Below are 25,982 nucleotides of genomic sequence, written 5' to 3'. Positions count from 1 at the left end.
AGAAAAATTGAAAGAAAGGAAGAAAAAAAAAGGAAGAAGGAAGGGAAGAAAATAAAAGAAACAAGAAAAAAAAACAATGGTTAAACCGATGGTACAACCAGCCATACCGCAGTCTGCCTCACCCTGAAGCCACGACAACCCGTCTCACTCGAGACCGCGTGGCGAGGCCAGGTCTGCACGGCAAGCCCTTATTCTGTTCACCACGGGTATCTTCTCGTGAAGTTGCCTAGATGGTATCTACCTACCTCGGGTAGTACTAACAGAGTCCGTGGGTGTTCTGTTCGTGTTCTGTGGTCTACATGGGACCGATTTGGCAAGCGTGTGTCGTATCTACTATCTGCGAATGGAACGATCTTGCACGATTTGACTAGAAGTAGAGAGTATAAAGTACTTGATGAATAGAGAACCCGGTAAACAATATCGTAAAACTAATGTACGTACGTTGTAGCCGGAAGATCCGATCGGAAATGCCGAGCCCCCCTCCCCCCGCATGAATCTGAATATTAAACCATCACCAGGCAGCATGAAAGGTATAATGATTCTTAGACATTATCTTTGTAAAGGAATACCTTGATATATCTACATATAAAATGCCTCTCTGCGTTCAGTACAAGGAAATAAACGGCACCCGTCTCACGGCAGACATCTACCTCCCTTCCAGCCAAGGGAAACGACCGGTGTGTACGTATTTGGTAGAATATATTCACTTTCTAGCAAGGATACTTAATAGCTAACTCGAATAGTAATTAATATCCATGGCGGCGCCTTTATGCTCGGATCATCCAAGATGGTCTCCCTCCCTCAGATCGAGGACTGTCTATCCCGCGACTGGATCGTAGTGGTCCCCAACCATCGACTGTGTCCTGCCGTGAACATCCTCGAGGGACCTATATCCGACTGCCGCGATCTGCTTGCCTGGATCTACGATGGGCATCTTGATGAATTTCTACGTGTGCAGAGTGAGGGTAGTGATGGCAGTACCCTTGTGAGCTGTGATCTCGACAAGGTGATGGCTTTTGGGACTTCATCGGGGGGGACCCTTGCTTTAGCATTGGTAAGTAAACACTCGGATTTAGGTATATATATATATAGAGAGAGAGAGAGAGAGAGAGAGATTCTAATTATTAGTGCTTTGATGTCCCTCGCACCCCCGCGGCGATTCTTAACTTCTACGCCCCCGTGAACTTCTCACATCCCTTCTGGACCAGTCCATTACCGCACGTTGCGGCACGGCTACCAGGGACGCTGACAGAACAATTCATGAAAAAAGTATACGATGAATTCCCCGTGCCGAGTGGGGGGGAAACCTCCCTCGAAGGACAGAGCGTTGGGCCGGATTTCTCGAGACCACGCGACGCCTTCGCTTTCACGGCCATCGCGAACGGCTCGGTTATTGACCGCTGCTATCCGCCTCCATTGGATAGAACGCTGATCGATCCGCTGGTTCGCGTGGCGGATGGCTCATTTCCCCCGACGTATATCGTCCACGGGGAGGCCGACACAATGGTTCCCCCGGAGCTGAGTAGGGGGTTGTTCGCTACGTTGAAGGAGAACGGTGTCCGCTGTGGAATGACGGAGGTTCCGGGAGAAGAGCACACGTTTGCCATGCGGATGGTTAAGGGGTCGGCGACCTGGCAGTTGCAGAGGCAGGGATTTGATTTTTTGGAGGAGATTATCAGTGGGGGTAATAGTACCCTATAGTTAGAGCTTTACTATATCATCATCAGTGGCCGGGAGTGATACTACTACCCCTACTACTACTATGTATTGAATAGTTAGAAATAGTATTGGCTAATGTATTATCTATGCAACGCCAGGTTGCCCATAGCATGTCACTGTCATTCGTCACTCGTATCGATGCTCTCCAGGAGAACCAAAGCGTGACTGTTGTCGAGAAGGGGAGAGGAGGAGGCGAGAGAAAGAAAAAAGAAAAAGAAAAATCATGGAAGGTCGAGATCAAATACGCCCTGCGTACCCGTCTCCAGAAACACAGTCCATAGGAGCTGCAAACGATCGACGGACCTGTCCCTCAGCGGCAGAACGGCCTGCAAAGGTCGAGTCTGTAAAGGCCGAATCGATCGCGGTCTCCGTACAGTTGGAAGAGTATCTCCATGTTCTCCGCTACCGAAAGGACCCGTGGGTGATCGGCATTTGCGAGCCTCCCATCGGATGGAGGGTATGGCCCGGTTTCGGCGTTGATGTATGCTTGGGGCATGCGTATCCCACGAGCACCGTTCGTTCCTGGACACCATGACCGCGCTGTCCAAAGGCTTCACACGGATCAACCGCGTGTTGAAAGTAGGGGCATCCGCAGGCCGAATAACGTTCGATAACTCTGAGACACATTTTGACTTCTTGGTGTTTAAAGTGTAGGTGGAGTACTAGAAGGGCTGAAATAAGACAAGTGGGAGGCAGTAATCAGGTCGAGTAGCAAGAGTCGCAAGTAAGACGAGGGAAAGAACACGCTCAATAAACAAGAGACACGGCTTATTATTGTTGTGGTGATGGCGGTAGATAGTGATGATGATGATGATGATAGCAAAGGGCAGTTAAGGCAACAGGACAAGCGCTCTTTATAGTCCCAAGAGTCCGATCCAGGCAACCAGGACGTATTACCCAAAGTGGAAGTAGACAGAGAAAGCCATAGAATCCACGCTTGGCGTCGCCCATAGGTATCCATCATCACCATCTTCCACACGGTCTGCAAGGCATCCAACGGCACCAATCGCATCAGGCTCCGAGTCGGTCGAAAAGTAGCGGACTAAACCACCACTGGACAAGCCTTGAGCGTTACGGCCACCTTACCAGACCCAGATCCTCCATGTTCATCAACACAGCCAACGACGCCATTGCACCAAGGCTTGGCTCGCGAGTGGGCTGTGAAGATGACAGCTGATCCCGGAAATTGCAAGCTTTCCCAGACGCTAAAACAACGTTACCCACCGCAGTGGAACCGGCGAGAGCCAAGAGAAAACAAAGATGCTGCAGACTGCAGTAATAGTGCGGCTAGAAGTCGACAGGGCCATGGGCGCTGGGCGTGCCAGTAGTACAACTTGTACTCTAGATCAAAAATAAACGCCAATACCAAAAAGAATATTATTATTTTTTAAAAAAAAATTCGTTACAGAACGTAACCCAAGAAAGAGCACAGGTTCTCAGGCGTTAATTGGTCTCAGCCGCAAAAAAGAAAACACCATACCAAGTGCCAATTCGGCTGTCAAAGAAGAAGATCGAACCAAGTTCCTAATCGTGACACTGTCTGTACAGAGAGAGATAGCTGTACGGCCGTACGGAGAATGCCCATGATGACATCAATTGATCGAGGCGGCCATTGGAAGGTGGCCTAAGCACACCGACCAGTCGTGATAAAGGGATGGGATGCGTTGAACAGCTTCGCCATGTGGGCAACCCCACATGATCTGACTGAGTCATCGACTTATTAATAGGATCAATAATCACTCACTAATCGGTTCAAATCGCCTTAATTTAGCAATAATGTCTTGACTCCTGGGGTCCTTAATCGATCCTTGCTTGTCTTGCCCTTAGCAACCGAACCGATTGATCGTAGTAGTAGATACTGTCTGTGATAAGTTAACTATTGTCAATCAACCAACTATGCCGTCGTACTGTGCTCCGTGGTTTCAAGTCCACGGCTTTTACCTGCATTAGGCAAGCCTACAGACGCATCATGCAATTTCAGACCCGAGCTGTCGGATTTCTCGCAATGACCTCATCACTAGCGTTCAGAGCTGTCCGTGTATTGTCCGTGGGAACGAACGAACTTGTGAAGTTCGAGCGCCCGCGAGCCTACAGGGGAATCATCCCAGCGTCATGAGCAGACTCAGCTGGCCTGCTGAAGCGATGACTCGGTGATTCTGTGGAGATGAACCCAGACCGGGGGTTGTCGGAGAAATCACCGGGCGTAACGGCTGGAACGGCCAAGTGGAGCAGGGATGCATGTATTCCTGATCATCTGATATCGTGTACTCCGTACAGAAGTACCTTGTGGATTCGTATATTGTATAGCAGCAGCGTTGTATCTCTGTGAAGCACTGCGATAAGAGCCAGGCAGTTCTGTTTCCTCGCAAAACGGTCGTGCTTCGTACAACCTGTGGTGGCAGCCTAACTGTGGACAGTGCTACTCGTCAGCTCGTAAACGAAAAATTACAGAAACAGATGGAATGCTACCAGTCTCGGCGCAGGATGATTCTGTGTACAGACGTCCTCCTTGGTGTACGGTGCAGCCTGAGTTTCCTTGCTGTTGTGAGGACGAAGTACCAGCGGTGAGGCATCCATAGTCACGGGCTTCAGCCCTACCAGGCACCCGCACTTAGCCCGATATAGTCTGGCGGAGGATTTTCGGCCAATCAGCTCGCCACACAGACTGTGGCTGATGCTTACTCTTAGCCAACCAGCGTCTAGAAGCCACTCTCTGGCGGTGTACTTCGATGGCTGGTGGCTCTCCTCCTGCTATTCTCACTCTGCTATCACCGCTACTTCCTTCCTTCCTCCCCGTGGACAGCACAAACCCTCAGGAACCATCGAGTCTAGGCTTGAGCAACCTCGACGATCGCGATCCCTCCGTACCCTTGACTCATCGACGATGTGTTTCATTCCTTTGCTTACGCCTTACAGGGAGTACCCGTGTTCAGTGAACTAAACGGGTCTTTACTAGCGTATACCAACAACACCCCCGTCCCTTTCGTATGCTACGTCGGTTGAGACTGCGTCTGCCTGAAGATCATGGTCAATAAGTACCCGCTCGAACAGGGTCTGGACATCGCCTCGTCGAATCGGAATGATATGAGACCTGTCTTGGGTGATCCCAGCTTATCGGCCTGAAGAAGATGGATGGTGACGGCAGCATCCATTGGAAAACCCAGCTGAATACTACCTGATCTCCAGCGATCGAGACACTGCCAATTGAATGCCGGGGCAGAAAAAGGGGAGACAGGGGTAGATCAAGTTCCAGCTTCCAGCTTCGTGCACCAGCTGAAGACATGGAGTGTTGAATTTCCGGTCTTGGATTTTTTTTGCCCCCCCCCTCCCCATCAGCCGCTGAGGCAGTGTGGCTAGCTGGAAAGGGGTCTATTATTGTTCTCAAAGTGAGATCAGCTTAGGGATCTGCTTGCAAGCCTCAAAAGTCTATCGTCCATCGCACGCCCTATCCTCAAGGCGGAGGTGTAACCTACCTACATCACCAAGCGTGCTCTGTACAGACATCGGAGTAGGATCCCTTATTGATATCAGCACACCATTGCGTAGTTATTGATTAGCACAGAGGAAGAATGGAGCCCTTCTGCCTGCTACACAGGCTTCTCACGACGTCGTTCCTACGAGTTTCATACTTTGGTTGGAAGAAGACACGCTGTCATACTCCGTATACTCTGTATACTAGACATGGTAGAAAGAGTATCACAGACGCCACGTGTTTCGGAATTTTGGGAGACCAAACCCCTCTATTATTAGCTAGCATGCAGATCCTCTGCCTCAAACCGAGCCAAGCGCCCCAAAGCTCAACCCGCGTGCCAACCCCAGTCGCAGAATGCGCAGCACATCTTCCCCCCTGGCTTCTTCAGACAGCCCGGCCCGCCAGTCCCAACCCCGGTCGGACGAAGGGCTTTTCCTTTCGCGCGGGTGAGGGACCAGCACGGCGGAGCTGCTGGTGGACCCAGACCCAGACCCGGATCGAGTGCGCGCGGAGCCCACCATGTCGCTGCCGATGAAGGAAAACGTGCTCGAGGCGGTAAGGGAGGTGACGGATTTCTTCAGCAGAGCGCGCGGAGACGGCGGAAGAACGAGCGAAGGCGACGTTCCGGTCGAGCCATTGGCGGCCGACGATGAGTGATGGTACTCGATCAGCGTGGAGCGGAAGCACTCCTCGCATTGGGCGTACACGCGCGGCGTGACCGTTTCAAGGTCCTCGATGGCTGAGAGGATGGTGAATTGTTGTGACATGGACAATACCGGGGTTGGCTCTAAAAAGAAAAGAAAAGAAAAGAATCGTCAGTTAGTCAAAACCAAGACAGAAAGATTGTTGAACTTACGATTGATCAACACCAACGCTTCGCCCAAGAGTGACAAGAGTCCGTCTACTTGGACAGCAGAGTCACGGTCCGGATCGTAGAGACCACCGTAGATGCTATCGGCGGCACTGCTGATCACTGCGACCAGGGCTTGTGCCGCTGCCCGCCGCCGAGCCAAAGGCTTCAAGCGAGGGAGTTGTCCCTCCTTGGCCCCCACGGCTTCGTCCCGGATATCATAGAAACGACGGAGGGTGGCATATCCACTGAAATAAAACTGGAGAATCTGCGCCGCCTCGTCATCCACAGACGCAATGGCAGACAGACATGTCTTTGGTTCCGCGATGAGGGACCGGAGCTGCTCGTCAAGATCCCCAGTGACCGGATACGCACGCGACTGGACCAGGCTGTATGAGATGAGCAGATCCACCACCGACTTTACCTTCCGCCGACTATGCGCACGAGCGTAGCAGACGAGCGCCAGACCATAGTCTTCCGAGTTGGAGACAGTCAGGTCGCCATATCGCTAGAGGGGATTAGCTAAAATGAAATAAAGAGGGGGGGGGGGGACTTTTCCTGCTTTACCTCTGACACTCTTCGGCCCTCCTTGTCCAGGCCTAACTCTGTGCACAGCAACACGACTTTATCCATCTGATCGGCTGAATCAAGAGGCAGTTTATCGAGCAGCTCCGAGACACTCTTCTGCATTCTCTCTGCGTCGTCAAGGCGGCTCAGCACCTCGAGAGCAATTTCCCACCCGGTCCTAGCACTCACACCACTGTTGATGGATGACCGCTCAAAGAGACCGGTTGCGTAGGCACTCAACACGTCGTCCTTGCGAAGCCCCTTTGCCGATGACGGCGTGTCTTGCCCGTATGAAAGAACCATCAAGTCGTTCTCGTTGAGAAGCTTGGACAATGGCTTCGCGCCCGCAGCTCCTTCAAACCAGCTACCGGCTGATGCCACCTCGGCCACCGCCGAGGCGATGGTAAGCGACAGGCCCTGGAGGAGTGCCAGGGCACTCTCGGTATTCCCTTCAAAAATAGATGCCAAGCCCACTTCAAGGTTGCTGAGCGAGTTGAGACGGAAGCTACCTTCCACAGTCTCATCAGTCATGCTGCTGAAGGCGAGGGATAGACGGTTGAGATAGGCCTCTGCTGGGTTCACGTCAACAGGTCGAGGAGCCTGAGTTCTCGCGCCGCGGGAGCGCGCCAGGTTGTTGCTCGCAGTGCTAGCTTTTAAGTCCCTGGCGCCCTGTCCGAGAATCTCGTCATCATCCTCCCCATCCCACCACGCAGTAAGGGCGATGGAGGCCTCGACCCAGTCTTGCGCATAAGATGCAATCGCATCCGCATCGCCGAGCAAGATTTGGTACAACGCCTTGAGGCTCTGGTAGATGGCCCACGGCACACGGCTGCCAGCCATGCGCGCGGATTGAGTAAAGAAATTGTTGGAGCCGGTACTTGAAGTCAGACCGAAGTTGACCGCTTGGAATCGATTCTCTGTGCTGGCCGGTTCTGGGACTTGTGGTTCTTCGCCTTCGGCAAACTCCTCGAGATCAGTCAGTGCAGCGATGATTCGTTTTCTGTACGATTCCCACTCCGCGCTCTTGACATCCCAGTTGCCACCCTGGACGCTTGGACAGGAGTCCAGCAATTGACGTGCCTTGTTGATGCATCTCTGAATGTTCTGCAGCTGGACACCCCGGTAACCAGGCTGCGGCAGTCCATCCTCCAGTGCAGACCTTGCGTAGTTGAAATCTGCGGACCGTAAAACTTCGGCTACCTCGGATAAGTGACCTCGCAGAACAGCAGCATTGATGATCTCCCAAAAGTTGGGAGATGCGGTCGGATTGGGCTCAACGCTCCGCAGGCTCTCTATATCAGCGGCTCCAGTGACGTGATTGGTATTCAGCCAGTCCAGTAGCATCTTCGGCATCGGTGTAAAGATTTGCTGTGGCTGGCGGGCTAGCATGGGGTTCTGGGATGGCGCACGAATCAAGGCGTTGCTCCCTGGTTGGGGGGTCACAAGAGGTGGATGGTGGATCTGAAGCATGAACGAGCCGAGGAAACTTGCCTTGACAAGATTGGGGGTCTTGTCTCCAGGGCCGATATCTGCCCCAACGTACGGTCGCGAGACTCCGCTTTGGTCTGCCGAGAGCTGCCAGATGGCGGCAAGCTTACCAGCAACTTCGGACAGGATGGCATCAAAATCGGAGTCTTCGTATTCCGACAGCCTTGCTGTATCCCACATGCGGCAGATTTCGTCCTCCGTGTCAAGAATGAGATTGCTGGGTTCGTTGACGTGCGCAAGGCGCGATCTAGCAGCCATGTCTCGAGCGATCGAAGGTACTGCAGAGCTTGCTTTAGGTGTGAGTTTAGACTTGGCGAGCGGCGACCTGTTCGCCCACGGCTCATGCAGTTTCGGTCGTTTGGCATTATCCGGGTTGGTGTAGATCGACTTCCTTGAGCCCGCCAGATTGGTCGATGGAGCTGGTGTGTTGCCAATGTAAGAGTCCAAAAAGCCCGGGTGGCCTCTTGAAGAGCTGCCATCCTTTCCCAAGTCCATCGTATCGTCCCCCACGCCATCTTCCGGCTCCAGATCCTCCTCTTCCTCCATCTCCTCCTCTTCCGTTTCCTCCTCGATATCCTCACTCATTTGTGACTGGTTAAATTCGCTGTTGCCTCCAAAGCTCTGCCCGCCAAAACTGTTTGCTGGGTTGAAATAAGAATCGGCTGGAGCAAATGTAGCGTTCTTTTTGCGTGGCTGAGGACGATAGTCGGAGGAGGCGACCGACGACCCAAAGATGCTATCATTTCCAAAATTTCCGGACTTTGTGAAGAGCGAGTCGCCAAAATCGAGCTTGGTCCGAGATCCTGCCTTGGAGCTCCCGTAGATGGTAGACGGCGGAGGGCCTTGAGGAGTGAAGGAGTGAGCAGAGGACGGCGGAATTCCAGAGGGAGTCGTCGACCTGTCGCCGAAAAGCCCGCGCGATTTATTCGGGGTCGCGGGGCCCGAGTCTAGAGGAAATTTGAACGTCATGGTGTCCAGTGGAGCCTCCTGCGAGCTTGCAGGGAGAACACTGGCGTGTTGACGAGAGGGCTGTAGAGATACTGCTAACAACCGCGCCGGAGCTGCTCCTCCAGGCTGGGGGACTCTGAACAGCTACCAGCACAATCAATTTTTGCAGAGCGAGCAACTGGTATCCAGGAGAAGATCGCGCGGCCGGTCAATTCATCGCAGTTCAGCGCTGCTGTGTGCTGGGCGTCGCCTTCGATCAATTAATTCGCATCGCCGCTTTTTCTCCCTCTCATGCCAGACGCGCCTCGTCTTGGCAGCCACTGGAGCTGCGGTGTCATGTGATGTCACATGATTGATATCAGCCTTGTGGTGCCTCAGGCAGAAGTAAATAAATAGCACATCACCAGCTCCTTCATCTTTCTTGTCAATGAACGCAAGACATTGAAGACAACTTGCAGCCTCCAGCACCTGGAGTTCTCTGCATAGCTGGGAATGTCTTTTGTTCTATCTGGCTATGGGTGAAGTGAAGTCAACCACTCGATGCTGTCTGGTTTCCTATAATCCTACGGCTCTCAGATGCTCATTCAAAGTCTTTCTGCAAGGCTATTCAATTCTCACTTCCCTCGGTGGTCTTACTGCTTTGCACCTTTCCATGAGAATACCTACTCATAAGTGTTAATTCCTTGGTGATGCAATGATACTAACCAGGACAGATCCGAACACAGGTCCCGCCGTGATAAGAGGTCTGAAAACAGTGGTCTGTTCTGGGAACTCCAAGTTTTCCTTCTCCATCATCTTGATACATCATGGAGACGCTAACACGAAGCACTCTCGCCACGGCAGGCTTTATATTCTTTCAAATCACTCATCAGTTAGCAGACTTTTCGCTGTCGGTCTATCCCCAGGATCGAGCTTCATTATCTTGAGTAGAAATTCCTTGTCCTCTTTCGAGACCTCCTGCGAGCTAGCCTTTGAAAACGGCCTCATATCTTCGGTGGAACGCTAGCTATGATATAGGATAATATCGACAAGGTCTCCTCGTCAGAAAGATCGGAGTACGATGGAGGGTATGGGCAAAAGTAAATGTGATTTTCAGTTCATACTCGTCATGACCAAGGGGCACATCAGGCTTGAAGATGAAGGGATTATCATCCCAGATCAAAGATATGTCAGCAGTCAGACCAGGCAGAAGGCAAGAGGACGCGGTATCATCGTTCCGAACGACCAGATATCAGTCGGTGGCCCCCACTGAAGACCAAGCTGGACTTCAGGGATCCAATTGTGTTGCTATTATAGTAAGTTGCAATTAGTTATGTAGTAAGAGTAGTACTTGAGATACGAGAGAATTCATACCTTGCCATCCAAACACATTTATTTAATTGCTCGGTCACAGTGTTCTCATTCTGTCTCCCTCTAAGGGACTGACCTAGTTTCAGTAAAGCACTCGGAGATAGAGGAATGCTGATGAATTTAAGATGACTGCATAGCTGTAAGGTATTTATAGGAAGTAGGTTTTCATGAGAGATATCTCTTATTTAGCACAGAGCATGATCAAATCAAATGATCCAGATATTAATGCTTCAATCAAGAGGAAGATACCTCATGATGCCTTATTGAATATATAAGAAGCTGGAAGAACGAAGCTCCGAAGGTCAACTTTCCATATTTTTTACTTCATTTCACCTCACCTTATCCTGCCTTACTGGATCAACATTGCAGAAAAGAGAAAGACGAGATCCATCGAGGTCTTTCTTTATCCAAGGGAAACCCCATTCTTTTGCGGACAATTCCTCCCAATCCAGGTTTCACAATGGGCCTTCCACAACCCACCCAAGTGCAACCTAATAAGCCCGCGGTACTTCTCGACCTCCCCCCCTTTTTTCCAGAGACCTTTCCTATCGAACACGTTCATGGGTCAGAAAGGGTTCCAGCAGAATCTACCTAATTATTCAGTATTCAATCCATTTTTAGCGATCGGTGGGGCTCTAGTAATTTATTAGTAACTGCTCTGCCTCCACCAGAACTCGTGAACGTCGAAAACAATCCAGTCACATATCATATCACCGCGCGACCGCGACGATAAGACAGCATTCAGTCGCCTGGAGTGGCGGTTGAGCATGCGAGGAACCACTGGTGCAGAGCTGGAGGAATGGCGCTGAGACGACCCCATCGAAAGTCACGTCATGGATGTGCCGAGTGCAAGCGGAGACGAGTGAAAGTGAGAGACGCGTAACCGTGTAGTCCGTTTGGCGTGGTCTTGTCTTGCGTGTGCTAAAATGCTTCAGTGTGACGAAGTGCGGCCGTCCTGCTCGAACTGCTCGAAGCGCGATGCTCAGTGCGAGTACAGTGCAGCGGCGTCGTTGTTGTGGGCGAATGAACCGTCGTCCACGTCCTCCCAACCGCCTTCGACTGCGAGGCTCGAAACGCCTGACGAGCCCGAGTCCAGGCATGGCGTGCAAAACAGAGACTCGTCTTTCCTCGGCAGCCTGGGCGCCGAAGATGGGGCCGTGTCCTCGCCTCCGGACCTGAATCTCACGGATCTGGAGTTAATGATGCAGTGGGTCACAGCGACATTTCATGTCATGTCTCGGAACGAACGCACCGATCCGGTCTGGCGGACTGTGGTGCCTCAAGAAGCGCTGGGGTATCCCTTCCTCATGCATGGGATTCTAGCACTGTCTGCCCTTCACCTGGCGCGCACCAAGAGCGATCAGCTCAGACCGGGCTATATGAGCACGGCCATTGCTCATCAGAACCATGCTTTGTCGTTATTCCGAGGTCTCCTCAACGACATCAACTCGTCCAATGCCAAGGCCATCTTCTCGTTCTCGACAATCGTCCTCGTCTATTCCTTTGGTTTCTCGCACACATCAGACACGAGAGATCCATGGAACACCTTGGCCGATATTCATCAGGTACTCATCCTAGCCCACGGGCTGCGTCAAGTCCTACAAGAATCCAGGGGGGCTCTACAGGATAGCACGTTCAACCCGCTCATGCAGTTGGAACCGGAAGAATTCACGTTGCCGGAAGATGCACGGGTAGCCTTGGGGCATCTGCACGAGGCAAACAATTCTCTCGGGTCCTATGGTGGCAACCATCAGACGATGATGTACAGCAAAGCACTCGGGGCCATTGGAAACGCCCTCGGCGAGGTATCTGCGGGCCTCTCTTCAATCAATGTCGCCTGCAAGCTCGCAATCCGTCTCCCTCGCAAATATGTGGAGTCAGTCGGCGAGCGCCAACCCCTGGCACTCGCGATAATGGCCTGCTACTGTGTTGTGCTGCACCGACTGAGGTACAACTGGTGCATCGACGATTGGGGGATCCGGCTCGCTAGAGCTATCTGGCTTGCGTTGGATGACGAATGGCGCCCGCTCACGAACTGGGCCATGATGGATATATTTGGGCCGGACTTTGCCAATGCACTACAGGCATAGTCGGCACTGCTGGAAGCCATTCTGCAAGAAGAAAACAGACTAGTGGATATATTCAATTATTGATGAAAAAGTCAGAAGAGTCGGTTCACTTGAGCTGTGGTTGGCTACAGCATACAATCAAGGCTAGATAATGGATTCCATCGATCATATACTGACAAGAGCCAAACGCGAAAATAGCTGATAAGCATATGGTTCCTCTCATCTCCGCTTTTCCAAACACGACAGCTAGCTATCTGCGTCTACTACAACCTCGCCTGCGCCTCCTTATTAACAAGCACATACCGATAACGGGCCTTACCGTGATGCATATCTGCCAGTGTATCATTGACCTCGTGCATAGGCCGCACTTGGACCCATGGGCTCACCCGCTTGTCCGCCGCAAGCTGCAGCATCTGCCTAATCTCCCCCGGCGACCCGATACTCGACCCGGTGACCTTGACTCCCTTCTGGATCAAGGACCAGGCATTCAGCGCCGGCAGGGGTTCCTCGGGGGCGCCCACCTGTACGAATACGCCATCCAATTTGAGGAGACGCAGGTACTGCGCAAACGGCATATCCGGCGACGAAACCGTGCAGATGATCAAGTCGAGCGTGCGGGAGTTGGCCTTGGCCCAGTTCGCATCTTCGGCCGTGGCGATGAACGCGTCTGCACCAAGCCCCTCCAGTGCGTCGGACCGCTTGCCCGACGTGCGCGAAATGGCAACCACCCGCGCACACCCCATCGCTTTGGCGAACAGGATCCCCATATGTCCCAGGCCGCCGACGCCCACGATCCCAACAGAGATTCCAGGCCCGGCGCCGTACTTGCGCAACGGTGCAAACATCGTCACCCCGCCGCAGAGCAGCGGCGCCGCCTGGGCAGAGGGTAATCCGTCGGGGATCTTGAACACAAAGTGCGCGGGCCCGCGCCAGTGCGTCGCAAACCCGCCATACGACGGGCTTTTACTACTATCCGCGTACCGCGCGTTATACGTCCCCGTCATTCGCGGACAGTAGTTCTCCCTCCCGTCCGCACACGCCTCACAGTCCGCGCGTAGACACGACATGCTCTGCGCACCCACCCCGACGCGGTCCCCGATTCGAAACTCTTGCGATGATGTAACACTCGACCCGACACGCGTGACTGTGCCGATGATCTCGTGCCCGCAGACACACGGGTACCGCGTCGGGCCCCAGCCGGAGCGAATCGTGTGCACGTCCGTCCCGCACACGCCGCAGTGCGAGACTTGGATCTCGATGTCGCTGTCGGTGAAGGGCTTGGGTGTGAAAGTCGTGTATTTTAGAGGGTCGGTGGCGTTGTGGGCAACCCAGCCATGGAAAACTGATGCCGGTTCCTCTCTTGACATGGCGTAGATATGAAATATTTAATAGTATTAGTTACCAGATAACTATTTTAATGACACGCGATACTCCTGCGATGAGAGTCAGTACGGGGGTTTCCCATAAGCAAGGTTCCAATCAGGGAACAGACTCTAAAATTTCAATGTATTTCTCCGGGGTTGAATATATTGATGTACTAGAAGGATAATCTTGTTCACAATCCTCCTGTCTATCGCTAGATGTGTCCTGTGTCCTGTGGATGGAGGGGGGAGAGTCCACGAGTTGCCGAGGTTGGCGGCAACTTAAGGTATCCCAAATGATTAAAAGCCGAACAACATTTTTGTTCGCCCATACTACATAATATGATTCAAGAATACTTCTGTAAAGTAAAAGATAATGAATACTCTTATATATTTAGATGAGCGGTATTAATTTATTATTAAAGTAGCCAATTCCATAGAGAATATGAAATGTTAATATGTACAGGTGATAGCTTCACATCTCTATACAATACGTTCCAAACAGATGAGAGGGTATCGAGCTGCAATGTCCAAAAATTAAACCTACGAGCGGGCTGGTACTCCCATTAGCTCGTCGAGTTCATCGTGGGTCAGTGTGCTGCGGCGTCGCCCTGCAGCAGGTCGAACGGTGCTTTTGACAGCACCTCGGCCTCTCTTGCGGCTTTCTGACTGCTTCCTGGCCTGCTCGGCCGCTCGAGCTTCATCCTCCACAGCTGCCAGCTTCTGGAATATGCTCATTTGCTGGGATACTTGCACGTCCTGTTCCTTGTTAGCGCTGTAAGTCTCCCCCACTTTTGATGCTTTGTCAATGCCTACCTGTGGTTTCTGCGTGTCAGCCTTCTTCTTCCCATGCCGTTGAGTCACGGCCTCGGACTTATGTGCTTTGACAAGCAGGGTTTCATCCTCCTCGCTGACAGGGTTGCACGGCGAGCCTTGCAGCCCGGGAGTAAATGAGACCTTTCGTGGTGACCGCGCCGGCCGGACGTTATCATTTCGCTCCTTCAAGGCACGGCTGGGAACCTTCAAAGTCTTTCGTTCTTTAGATCGCTTCGAAGCCTCGTTGGAGGAAGAAACCTCATCGGTTTCGGCGTCTTTGCGGTCATTCCCTGGTTCACCCGAGGTCTCGTCACTGAATATCGGAGGGTGAGCAGTCGTCTCGATTTCAGCTGTCATTTCAGCTGTTGCTTCCACAAGATTCGGGCTTAAATGGAGATCAAGATCCATGCCCCTCTGAAGCTCATCAATCTGTATTGAATCTCCGCCGTTCGCAATGCGTTTATGCCAGCCGTCCATTAGGATGACCGCTTGTTTCCAGCGGCTTTCCATCTTCTCCCAGCCTTCACGCAGGCTCTTGATCTCCTCGTCACGCATCTCCACTTCCTCCAAAGGAACAAAGGAAGGGTTAGTGAGCAGCGTTCTCAAATGCTCGAGAACGATGCTCATTTGGTCCGAGAGTTCCTCACATGATGCCGGAAGTGTCGTTACGGGGCCATTCGAAGGCTTCTGTGGCCCAGCGCTTGAGCATATGGTGGGGTTCCCTTCCTCTTCATCGGTTTGAGGCAAGCCTTGGAGATCTTTCAACGTTTGGACAGTATTCCTAGCAAGAACAATCAAGGTATCGTTCTCATCGCTAAGATTCTGGCATAATTCCGTCAAGAACTCGGTTGTTTCTTGTTTCAGGCTGTACCCCGGACAGTTCAACCCTTCACCCCCTAGGACGGACCTTGGCCTAGAGCTTCGTTCGGCAATAGGATTGATATTGATTGTTGTCACGCCTAGCCCATCCCGCTTTCCTCTCTGCCGGTCGGCCAGGTGAGACTTCAATTTTTGTAATTCCAGATCTCGCTTGCGGATATCATTGGCGCACTGTGCCCGGACTTGAGTGAGGGTTGCCTTAACTCGTTGGATCTGTTCTTTGAGGGTCCGGATCGTCGACTCAGCGCTTGAAAAACTAGCTTTGATGGCGCGCTCCTGAGCATCTGCAAGGGCCAGGGACCTGGTTAACTCTGTTGCCTTCGTTTTGAGTTTTCCCTTTAAATCTGTGTTAGGCCTTTTTTTTCGTTTCACACAGTAGGTATATAGCAACATACAATCTCCAGGGTTTGTTGTGACTCCGTCGCTCTTAACGTCCGGACCGTAGTCGCTAGGTTCTCTCGGTGTTCGGCCTCGCGCTGTCTTTGCTTTAGACCATAACACTTGAATATATGCATTGAATCGGAAAAATAAAACATACGTCTCTCCTTATTACTAGATCATTGACGAGGTTTATCACCCTCGCCATTGTTGCCTCCGTGCCCCCCTCTTCATTTTCCGGGCTCGCAAACTCGATGGGTCTTCCGCTCTTCAGCAGACCGCGAGCAAGAAGAAGGTTATTGATGTAGGTAGACGCTGCCAGCAGATTCTGGGGCTCCATGGTGACGACGTGAGCTCAGCTCGCCTTTCGTCACTGACAGGAGGATGCAAAGCGGTTGCCTGCCTTTGTGGCCGTTGGACAATCCCGTAAATATGGAACCTTCACCGCAAAAACGGCGGTAAACCCAATGCGGAAGAAGGTAAACACCCCAGCTACGGTGGGGGTCCTGGGCTAAAGACGCAATTATATGCGCTAACTACAATAGGACTAGCCTGTTGTACACAAGCGCGTTCCGTTGCCGTGAGAAAGTAATTTACCCAAAGAGGTAAAAACGGTCCGTCGCGCGGCGCGTTATCTTTGATAGTACTCCGAATTGCTTCCTGGCAGTTCTCCCTTGGTCACCAGGATCTCTTCCTCTCCATCACTATCAAAAGCTTCTTATCACCAGTTGACTGCCTTGTTCATTAGATGCAATGGTCGTCCGCCGTAATGGCAGTAGCTCGCAGAAGCAAGGCCAGGAGTTGTACAAGAAGGGAGAGTTCCGGGCAGCAGTGACGGCTTTTTCAGAGGTACCAAGAGAAGCGTGAGAAATGTCGTTTTTCTTCAACGAGGACTAGAATTGAACAGTGCAGTTGACACAGGATGGATCGATAGGCTTTGGTCGATAAGAATGCAGACTCGCTGGGCATCCTGGACAACCGAGCCGCTGCCTACACCAAGCTATCGCAATATGACTTGGCGTTACGAGATGCAAAGCAGATGATCAAGAAATGCAAGAATGACCAACGGGTAGGTACGTGGTTGCTATGCCAGTGATGGCCTGTTAATAATCCTCAAGGGATACCTACGTTGTGCGAAAGTGCTTCTCCTCAGTGGAAAGCCTGAGAAGGCCCAGGAAGTCTACGCGTATGCGCTTAAAAATTTATCGGAAGATAGTCCAGGCCGCGAGGTATGTTTTGCGATTAGTAACAGTCAGGCTGGTGCTCGAACTATTGTCTAACCTGACGATGGTTACAGCTACTACAACAATTACACGACAAGCTCCAAGGAAAACTCGCAACATGCAAAGACCCCTTCACCGTCCTGCCGCTTGAAATGGCGGCCATGGTCTTACAACATTTCGACTTTAAACAGATTGTGTAGGTTCTCTCGAAAATAGGATTGCTTGGGTTTGCTAATCAAATATGTAGCGCAATATTGCGGGTATCGAAAGGCTGGGAACGTTTTCTAAGCTCTTTTCCGAAACTTTGGATGCAAATTGATCTCCGGCGAGCTCGCGGAAAAATAAATTGGACCTCCGTGCGTTCATATATTCGTCGATCTAAAGCCATGCTTACGCATGCCATTATTGCCAATATATCATTATCCGCAACAGACAAAACGATGGAACTCCTGAGTCGATGTCCAAATCTTGAGCATCTAGAAGTTTGGATACCGTATGGGATCACAAAGTTTCTCGGCCTGTTTCAAAAGTCACAGAAACTGAAAAGTCTCACATTTTCGCAACACACGACGGTCCCTCAGGCGTGTGCGGTCAATCTTCTGGCGGGATTCCCCCTTCTTGAATCGGTGACCTTCCTCAAAACTAGAGGCGAGCTCTCGGCTAAAGTGACATGGCCGCTCCCTCTTCCAAATATCAAAAGTATCTCTCTCCGCTCAGAAGATGCTTCAACAATCTCAGGGTTCGGCGAGACTCTGCCACTTGAAGTTCCCGGGATTGAAGGAGAGGTACGCTACTTTCTAATGATCTTGCTGTGGGTCAAATATTAAGATCTTGCTAATGACTCGCCCAGCCCCAGCCTATTCAAGGCGGAGGCTGTCTTATTCCAAATCTAGAAGAGTTACGTCTGGAATGGGAGCCAGAAACCTGGAATCCATATCCCATTTCTATCAACATGATTGATTTTTCATGCCTCAGGAGACTAGAACTCAAAGGTATGGAGCTCAGAGAACCTTGCAGGCTGCCGCTAGGTCTCGAGTATCTGCGTATTGCAGGAGGAAGGACTCCATCGCGTTTTGTTGAAGTTGAAGAGGGCACCAGGTTATCCAATCTGAGAACATTGATCTTGGATGATATACCTTGGAACTCGTTATGTAGTTTGGATCACTTTCTCATCACTGCCAAACCACCTCTCAGCACCTTACATCTGGATTCTCTCATCGGGTGCAAAGCTTCCGACCTCCGTGTCCTTTTGGATCAAGGTGCTCTGAGTAATTTGGAAACGCTCAGCCTCTGCATGATGCGGGGTCTTGACGACAGATTCATCAGTATACTTATGGAACGCCTTGGAAGTCTCAAAACCCTCAATCTATCATACAGTCAGATTACCGGATGTGCAGTCAAAAACCTGGCAGATGCGCGGACAAGTGATAACCATACAAAATCAAAGCTTCAACAGCTGATCGTCAGAGGCTGTGACGATGTATCATCAGATGCTGTGGCCTATGGGCGAGAAAGGGGGATCCATATCATTACATAATGACAATCATGAAGAAGCCTCAGCTTACTTTTTGTAAGCCCTCCAGGTCAACCAAGGGCCCTTGCTCCATCCACCATCTGAATCTGCAGCGTATAGTTGATATTTAGGCAGAGAAGAATGGATTCATGCTTTCGCTATTGTACAGGTAAGTATATATCAGATGCAGCGTCGTAGGACCACAATTGGCCATGTCAAGTGAGGGACTAGATGGACTATCAGTAACTGCTAACTAGCCCAGTGATCGGATCCAACAGGAGACAGAAGGACCATACTTACAAAATCACGCCCCAGGAGAAATTTTGAGTTCAAGGAAGAGGATTATCTCATTCCTAATTTTCCACCATCTTCTTGCTATTTCCTCTCTGTATTCCCTATTGTCCCTACTTGGCCATCTGTACTGTCATGGACAGTCTGCAGCTTCTTGTATTCTTCTTCAAGCCTCCTCTGTAGCTCGAATTCGGCTTGTCGTTCCTGGCGGATGCGTTGTTTCTCCATATCCCGCTCGACTCCCCTGTGCATGGCCTGTCGGAAAGTTTTAAAACTAAGATCTCAAAGAAGAACATCAACTGTTCAATATGTAAAGCTTACAGCTTTCTCCTGCTCCTGTGACCAGTGCACAAAGTAAACGATGCCCATTGTGGTAAGGGACGTGGCCATCAAGGTCAATTTAGAGGCTTGAGACATTTTAAATCAACACCAGAAGGGTCTAACTTGATATTAGCACCTGTCCAGTATAAAGTATGCAGAATTGAAGACACCCACCTGTCTTCTCTTGCTCTGTTCGTTGCTGAAATTATCCGAGTCGTTATCTCGACAGGCGGTAGTACAGGGCAGAACTTCCGACCGCCCGCGCGTGCTGGGGATAGCTGTTCTGGGCGGTCAAGCGCCCGCGCCATCGGCCTGGCAGCTTGACGACTGCGCCTTATCTGGCTTCAGATCAAAAGCATTCCGCTGCCCAGCCACGTATATATTCTGATATAGATATCAGAAGGAATCCGCGAATATGGTAAGCTTTATGGAAGTGTATGTCGTTGATATTACCGGGGAGTTTGCTAATTGTTTCCTTTAGTCGGCCCAGAACTCCGCAGGCATTCAGACCCTCCTCGATGTATGTTACATACGCCATACATTTCTATTCTACAGGGAGACTAATCCGGATATTTTCCAGGCCGAGAGGGAGGCGCAGAAGATTGTTCAGCAAGGTGTGTCCCAGTGTTTGGATCAATTTCTTCTACTAGTGAACTGTAACTTACAAGAATTATAACCTTTAGCCAGAGAATGTATGAGATGACACCCCCCCCTCTCTTTACCCCGCGCCTCTAGCATGCTTGCGAGCGATGCTAAAAAAAACACTCCTATCCAGACCGTACGAAGCGGATAAGGGATGCCAAGTCGGAGGCACAGAAGGAAATAGAAGAGTACAGAAACCAGAAGGAAGAGGAGTTCAAGAAGTTCGAGGCTGAGGTGAGAGACCTCTGTGCAATTGATATTGCGATTGGCACCGATGGTGCCTGGTTGCTTTCTGTATGTCTTGGTACTGATATGTTTCTGTCTTGGCTATAGCACTCGAGCGGATACAAGAAGGCGGAAGAAGATGCGAACAAAGAGGCCGAAGTGAAGCTCGCAGAGATCAAGAAGGCAGGTGAGGAGAAGGGCGACAAGGTCGTCGAGGATTTGATCAATGCCACAATCAATGTCAACGCTGAGGTGCCCGAGAAGATCGCTTCCAAAGCATAGATACAGCAAATATCTTCGGAATTATTGTTTCTTCTTAGATTAAATTAAGCGGTACAGACAAGTCATAATTCACAAACCTTTGTCATTTAACTTATTCGTTCATATCTGGGGCTGTCGTGATTTCGGTTCAGTCTGATGCAAACCAGATGCCTCTCAATTCTATCATTGTGTTAGATCCTCATCCAGGCCTCCTTGCCCTCGACAGGCTGAAGAGAGAATGCCCTGTATGGGGGAGGGGTTATTTGACACGATACAGACGCCCAACTTCATGCCTTCGGTCTTTATCCCTAAGGAAATCATAGCATTTTATCATATGATATCCTCGGACAGATTCGAAGAGAATCAAGAGTTAATAGTAGCAATATATAGTATAGTTATACAGTACCCAGGCATACATCCATAATATGAAAAATCAAACCATATTATCTTCCGAGCCATACCAGAATTTACCATTGTCTATGAGAAGCTATCTAATTACCAGAAAAAAATAATAGGCAGATAGTTGAAGGTTTCAGAAGTAACTATACCCATCACTATAGTTAGGTTAAACAATAGAACAGTGATTAGCTAATGGTCTAAGGAGTGCTCAGCACTTCAAACCTGCGCACTGCTAAACAATGATTTCAATTCATGAATGATCAAACCATGAACTTGATATATAGGACCATGGAAACATTGAATGGTATGTATTGAATTGAAAAAAATATTAAATAGATAAAAACATCTTGGGTCTAAGATGGGACCCGGAGGCCACAACTTGGTACGACGAGTATTCCCACGCCCTTATCGCAACTTAAACTGGTCAACCAGACGGAGTTTCCATGTCCATCAAGGTAAGTATAAGGAGAAGCATCACCTGGACCCACGGTTTGGAAAGTTTGGGCGAATAATTGAGGATGAATACGCGGTGATTCGGGATGAATACGGTGAGAGTCGATTTCCAGCAACATCTTCTCCAAGTTTCGAGCATTGATGTGTGTCCTGACACTGCTACAGCCACGCCTAAAAACCCCATTGTGCTAGCCCATGGACTCATGGGATTCGATGAATTACGTCTCGCGGGTCCTTATCTCCCCGGAGTCCAGTACTGGCGCGGCATCAAGGAGGCATTGTCTCTCAAGGGGGTGGATGTCATCACCGCGACGGTGCCGCCGTTGGCTTCGATAGAGGCGCGGGCAGAAGAGTTACGGCGGGCTATTACCGTTGGTGCCAAGGGGAGGGGCGTGAATATTATTGCGTGCGTACTTGGATGACCTTGTGGCGGGTTTGCTGATATGATGATCTAACTAATAGGAACAGTCATAGCATGGTAAGGATTATCTATAGCTTTCTCTCTCTCTTATTCTGACAGATTACTAGGGGTGAGATTGAATGGCTTCTTGTATGAGCTGTACTGATTTAATGAGAGGACTTGATTCCCGATACATGATCAGCAGGCTTCAACCTAAAGAGTTCGATGTTCTCTCCTTGACTACAATCGCAACACCACATCGAGGTAGTTAGGTTCGGTCTGTATGACGGCGGAAGAAACTCGCCAGACTGACAATCACAGGCTCAGCAGTCGCAGATTATGTCCTCGATCAGATAGGCGGTTCGTTTTTCTTTCTTTCTAGAAGGAGAATCTACTGACCATCTCGCAGTCGAACGTCTACCGCAAATTTACTACGCTCTTAACCGACTTAAAGTTGAGACTGGGGCTTTTGAACAGCTCACCTGCAAATACATGCAGGAAACGTTCAACCCTACTGTCCCTGACCTAGAGAACGTCAGGTAGATAGAAAGATGGTTACCGTAATATGAGAACTTTTTCTGACTTGAATAGGTATTTCTCCTATGGAGCGATGGCGCAGCCGCACTTCTGGTCCGTTTTCCGCCTCTCACACCGGATCCTTCAACAAACCGAAGGGCCAAACGATGGCCTCGTCAGTGTGTCGAGTAGTCGATGGGGAGGCGAGCAGGGGTACAAAGGGACCCTAGTGGGAGTCAGCCACTTGGATCTTATAAATTGGACCAACAGGTTGAAATGGCTTGCTGGGGAACTAACAGGCAACAGGCGAAAGTATGTTGACGCCTGTTCTCTCGGTTGACAATTGGCTAACTTTGTATTTGCTAGGTTTAATGCTATTGCCTTTTACCTGGACATAGCCGGTATGTATCCATACATCCCTCCTGCCTTCAGGAAATGTAAATCATTTACTTATTGCTTACGGTATGGGTCCCAGATATGCTAGCCAAGGAAGGCCTTTGATCTTCCACCGTCTTGGAAGATCGAAGGATTATTGATTGATGCCTAGAGGGACACGCAATCAAATGTCAGTACTGTGATACCCGTCAGAATCGTGTATGGATAGTGAAGCACCGGTCACAAATAATGTGATATCTCCTCAGCTATTGCAGGCAGAACCCAAACTCGAAGGGGGGGCTATGATGACTGTGGCGGTGCTAGTTATCATTGGCGTGTTTCGACTTTTGGCTATTTGAGTCTCACTCTCAACTTTCAAGTCTCGATCGTCGTGGGCATCCCGAATGTGGCGCTGCAGCCATGCCGAGAAACCGATCTTACTCCGTAGTTCATTATTAGTAACTAGTAGTTGTAGTTAATTGGTAGTTTATAGTTAGTAGCCAGTAAATGTGATTGCCTAATTGTTTGGCTTAGAAGGGATAGATGTCTTTCAGATATGTAGAGCCTAAACATAAGAGAAAAGAAAGTTGGAATTCTCCAGAACTTTCACTGTCTTGTCCGGGCGGCGACGGAACGTGGGGTTTAGTCACCGCGCGACTTTCAACGTCATACTGCCCTGTATCTTTTACCCCCCCCCCCCCCCCAGAGCATTGACAACGACGGATCAACCACTGACTATCTTCTGTTGTGGGACTTCTTGGGCGATCCGGGGATAATCCATTGTTTTTGTTTTCCTTCCTGTGGAGTTTCGCAGCCATTGGGTACTGGAGACTACCTACTACCTAGTTTTCTAGAAGAAGTGGGTTGCTGCTCACCAGAAACCGGGCCACCGCAATGTCGGCAACAATTCACCTGGACCGACCTCATACACATTTCACCAATCTCGACATCATCACAGGAAAGGTTCTTGTCCATCTCATCTCCGAGACTTCGATAGGTGGCATCCAGGTGAAGCTCGAGGGGGAAAGTAAGACACGCCTGGCAGGGCCGCGCCATGGACAGCCGGATACCTCAGAGAAGAAACGCACGGAGCTAGAAGTCCACAAGGTAAATATAAATTCTTGATCTATGCCCCGAGCGCCTCTATACCTTTGAGGGAGTTGCTCAGGAGAGAGGGGGAGAAACAATTTCGTCTAGATAATTGACTGTTTTGCGTAGATCTTGTATAAAGTCTTGGCCGTGTTCCCTACGCCGGAAGTCCTCCAGGCTGGATCACCCGGTACGGCCTATACGTTTGCTCCAGGGACATATGAATATCCGTTTCGCTTCAAGGTGCATTCCCCAATTGCTGTTGGAGAGAGAGAGAGAGACGGCGCAAGAGCCAGGCTAACCTGAGGGCCGGTTGTTCGTCTTTAGTTCCCCTTCAACAATGCATGTAGCAGTCATAACAGCATGCTTACCAACTTGAATATCACCGGGCTTAAGTTTGAGGTGGCTCGTGATCCCCGCCAACATGTCAAGAAGACTCTTCCTCCGTCCCTCTCCAGTTTCCCAGGAGAGGCAGAGATCAAATATTACGTCAAGGCAACCATCATTCGTCCCCAGTTCTACAAGGAAAACATCCGTGCAGTAAGACACCAATCATCTCCTGATGTCCCCTTAACTTTTAGCCCAAACGCCTAGATAGACAAACAAAGACTAATGGGTCATCTCTAGTTTGCTGGTCTTAACTTTTTCCCTATTGAGCCTCCAAGGACGAGGAACCCACGAGAAGAAACTTATGCCAGACGTCAGCACCAATTCTCGAAACCGTACATGACACCACAAAAGCAGAGGAGGGGCTTATTCACAAAGGCGTCTACACCTTCCCTTCGAGACCTTGGCGGAGAAACCCCACGTGTGGCCGTTGATGCCCGGTTACCAAACCCGTCTATTTTGACCTGCAACGAACCCATCCCGCTCCGCGTCCTGGTGAAGCAGCTCTCTGGGACGTCGGAAACAATATTTTTGCAGATGCTCCAGATCGAGTTGATCGGGTACACCCATATCCTTGCCCATGATCTGACAAGAACAGAAAGCAGCAGTTGGGTGATTTTGAGTCGCAGCAATATCTGCACTCCTCTGGGAAAGCCCACGGATGCTGCGGGCACTGAGTGGTCCTTAGATGGGAACATGTGGAATACGATACCTCTTCCCAACACTGTCGCCCCATCATTCGAGACATGCAATATCACAAGATCTTACGAGCTGGAAGTGCGGGTGGGGCTGAGTTATGGCCAGATTGGCAATATCAAGGTTAGCCACGCAAGCTCTATTTACCTTTTCTTTTGCATTTCCAATGGCGCTGACTTCATATATCAGCCCCAGGTTATTGTCTTGCCTCTGCGAATGCCAGTCAAGGTCTACTCAGGAATCGCTCCGCCCCAAGCACTTCTGGACGCTCTCGCAGAGCCTGGGCAGCCCTCGTCATCGAAAAACAAACCTCCTGACTCTGACCTGCGGTCTGGCAATGTTAACGGCCGGCCTCCAGTGCCTCCGAGACCTGGTCCACGACCTGCGCCTGCTGAGCCTCTTGAGAATAATGACGATGCGCCGCCAAGTTATGAAGACGCAATGGCAGAGAGTCTGGGCCCTGTGGACGGCCCTCGCCGCGAGTATAACCCACCAGTTGCCTCTTCCTTTACTCGCCGGACATCGATGTTAGGGACTGATGTGAAATCTCCAGTCGACTCGGGAGCTGATGGTCACCGGAGCTCACCGCTTTACAACAACCCTGCAGCTGCATCGTCATCCGAGTCGTTCGACATGCTTCCTTCGACTCCACCAGAGTCACATTCCGGCTCACCCCCCATGTCTCCTCCCGCCGCGCGTCCGCTGAGTACGATAAAGGTCCCTAGATCTCGGCCGCCGGAGGATAACCCACCTCAATACCAACCAACACCGGACACTCAGCCACAGGGTCACTCACAAACCCCGCAAAGAAGGCCATCTATGCCGACTTCGAATCTGGGGGTTCCGAACAGGAAGCCTCTCCCACGCAGCTCCAGCTCCAAGAGTTCTGGTCCGAGCTAATCCCGGCCATAACTCTCTGCAGCAGAGCAAGAAATTTGGAAGTTCGTTTGATACATCTGCCCTGTATCCACAATGATACCATGCATATCTCGGTTGATGATACCACTCTATCTGATGTTGTTTTCTCAGCGTGGATGCATTTCCGGAGTTGGTCATGTAACAACTATTTTGATTTCCAGTGTGTTTTATATGTCGTACTCTCCTCCCTCGTAAATTTAATCCAAAAATAGCTCGTTCGCTTGCATTGTTGAGGGGCCCTGAGGTTCGGTACGGAGTAACTCCTAACGAGAGTCGAGGTGTCGATCCCGGATCCGAAAGGGGGTTAGTGCCGGTGCGACACGAGGCAAAAGCGTTGATCGCAAAGCTCTCTCAGCATCTGTCAGCTGATCGATCG

At 50.6% G+C, this 25,982-nt stretch overlaps 9 protein-coding genes across 9 annotated transcripts; 6 read left to right on the top strand and 3 right to left on the bottom strand.

Annotated features, from left to right (window-relative positions):
* Positions 1–590: 590 nt before the first annotated feature.
* Positions 591–1,701, top strand: ASPZODRAFT_61864 (hypothetical protein; the record flags this gene model as incomplete). Its single annotated transcript, XM_022729019.1, has 3 exons — positions 591–681; positions 744–1,054; positions 1,129–1,701. 3 exons carry the CDS (start codon positions 591–593, stop codon positions 1,699–1,701), a joined length of 975 nt encoding a protein of 324 aa, XP_022582625.1.
* A 3,789-nt stretch (positions 1,702–5,490) lies between these two features.
* ASPZODRAFT_62552 (hypothetical protein) lies at positions 5,491–9,065 on the bottom strand (the record flags this gene model as incomplete). Its single annotated transcript, XM_022729085.1, has 3 exons — positions 5,491–5,978; positions 6,048–6,549; positions 6,609–9,065. The coding sequence occupies 3 exons, from the start codon at positions 9,063–9,065 to the stop codon at positions 5,491–5,493; spliced, it is 3,447 nt and encodes a 1,148-aa protein (XP_022582624.1).
* A 2,128-nt stretch (positions 9,066–11,193) lies between these two features.
* On the top strand, positions 11,194–12,484 carry ASPZODRAFT_150416 (hypothetical protein; the record flags this gene model as incomplete). Its single annotated transcript, XM_022725617.1, has 2 exons — positions 11,194–11,262; positions 11,330–12,484. 2 exons carry the CDS (start codon positions 11,194–11,196, stop codon positions 12,482–12,484), a joined length of 1,224 nt encoding a protein of 407 aa, XP_022582623.1.
* A 242-nt stretch (positions 12,485–12,726) lies between these two features.
* Positions 12,727–16,313, bottom strand: ASPZODRAFT_92382 (hypothetical protein; the record flags this gene model as incomplete). The annotated part of the gene is made up of 5 exons (XM_022730441.1): positions 16,058–16,313; positions 15,915–15,995; positions 14,641–15,855; positions 14,372–14,583; positions 12,727–13,822 (listed from the first exon to the last, which is right to left on the bottom strand). The coding sequence occupies exons 1-5, from the start codon at positions 16,235–16,237 to the stop codon at positions 12,727–12,729; spliced, it is 2,784 nt and encodes a 927-aa protein (XP_022582622.1). The 5' UTR covers positions 16,238–16,313.
* Positions 16,314–16,631: 318 nt separating this feature from the next.
* Positions 16,632–18,962, top strand: ASPZODRAFT_112637 (hypothetical protein). Its single transcript, XM_022721045.1, has 6 exons — positions 16,632–16,746; positions 16,832–16,966; positions 17,016–17,126; positions 17,195–17,316; positions 17,368–17,905; positions 17,971–18,962. Exons 1-6 carry the CDS (start codon positions 16,651–16,653, stop codon positions 18,655–18,657), a joined length of 1,689 nt encoding a protein of 562 aa, XP_022582621.1. The 5' UTR covers positions 16,632–16,650; the 3' UTR covers positions 18,658–18,962.
* On the bottom strand, positions 18,823–19,446 carry ASPZODRAFT_1517111 (hypothetical protein). The gene is made up of 5 exons (XM_022725766.1): positions 19,420–19,446; positions 19,246–19,363; positions 19,073–19,179; positions 18,930–19,017; positions 18,823–18,860 (listed from the first exon to the last, which is right to left on the bottom strand). Exons 2-4 carry the CDS (start codon positions 19,339–19,341, stop codon positions 18,987–18,989), a joined length of 234 nt encoding a protein of 77 aa, XP_022582620.1. The 5' UTR covers positions 19,342–19,363; positions 19,420–19,446; the 3' UTR covers positions 18,823–18,860; positions 18,930–18,986.
* A 160-nt stretch (positions 19,447–19,606) lies between these two features.
* Positions 19,607–20,394, top strand: ASPZODRAFT_92375 (hypothetical protein; the record flags this gene model as incomplete). Its single annotated transcript, XM_022730440.1, has 6 exons — positions 19,607–19,663; positions 19,727–19,765; positions 19,826–19,859; positions 19,929–19,937; positions 20,021–20,121; positions 20,221–20,394. Exons 1-6 carry the CDS (start codon positions 19,661–19,663, stop codon positions 20,392–20,394), a joined length of 360 nt encoding a protein of 119 aa, XP_022582619.1. The 5' UTR covers positions 19,607–19,660.
* A 599-nt stretch (positions 20,395–20,993) lies between these two features.
* ASPZODRAFT_130036 (hypothetical protein) lies at positions 20,994–23,021 on the top strand. Its single transcript, XM_022722420.1, has 9 exons — positions 20,994–21,320; positions 21,391–21,631; positions 21,694–21,703; positions 21,799–21,889; positions 21,947–21,985; positions 22,035–22,164; positions 22,217–22,453; positions 22,508–22,542; positions 22,617–23,021. The coding sequence occupies exons 1-9, from the start codon at positions 21,131–21,133 to the stop codon at positions 22,640–22,642; spliced, it is 999 nt and encodes a 332-aa protein (XP_022582618.1). The 5' UTR covers positions 20,994–21,130; the 3' UTR covers positions 22,643–23,021.
* Positions 23,022–23,320: 299 nt separating this feature from the next.
* ASPZODRAFT_1516368 (hypothetical protein) lies at positions 23,321–25,947 on the top strand. The gene is made up of 6 exons (XM_022725753.1): positions 23,321–23,623; positions 23,735–23,848; positions 23,933–24,145; positions 24,233–25,170; positions 25,242–25,245; positions 25,286–25,947. The coding sequence occupies exons 1-6, from the start codon at positions 23,411–23,413 to the stop codon at positions 25,586–25,588; spliced, it is 1,785 nt and encodes a 594-aa protein (XP_022582617.1). The 5' UTR covers positions 23,321–23,410; the 3' UTR covers positions 25,589–25,947.
* Positions 25,948–25,982: the final 35 nt, after the last annotated feature.

The sequence above is a fragment of the Penicilliopsis zonata genome (assembly GCF_001890105.1).
Source record: "Penicilliopsis zonata CBS 506.65 unplaced genomic scaffold ASPZOscaffold_4, whole genome shotgun sequence".
NCBI lineage: Eukaryota > Fungi > Ascomycota > Eurotiomycetes > Eurotiales > Aspergillaceae > Penicilliopsis > Penicilliopsis zonata.
This window is presented reverse-complemented; position numbering and strand designations above follow the sequence as displayed.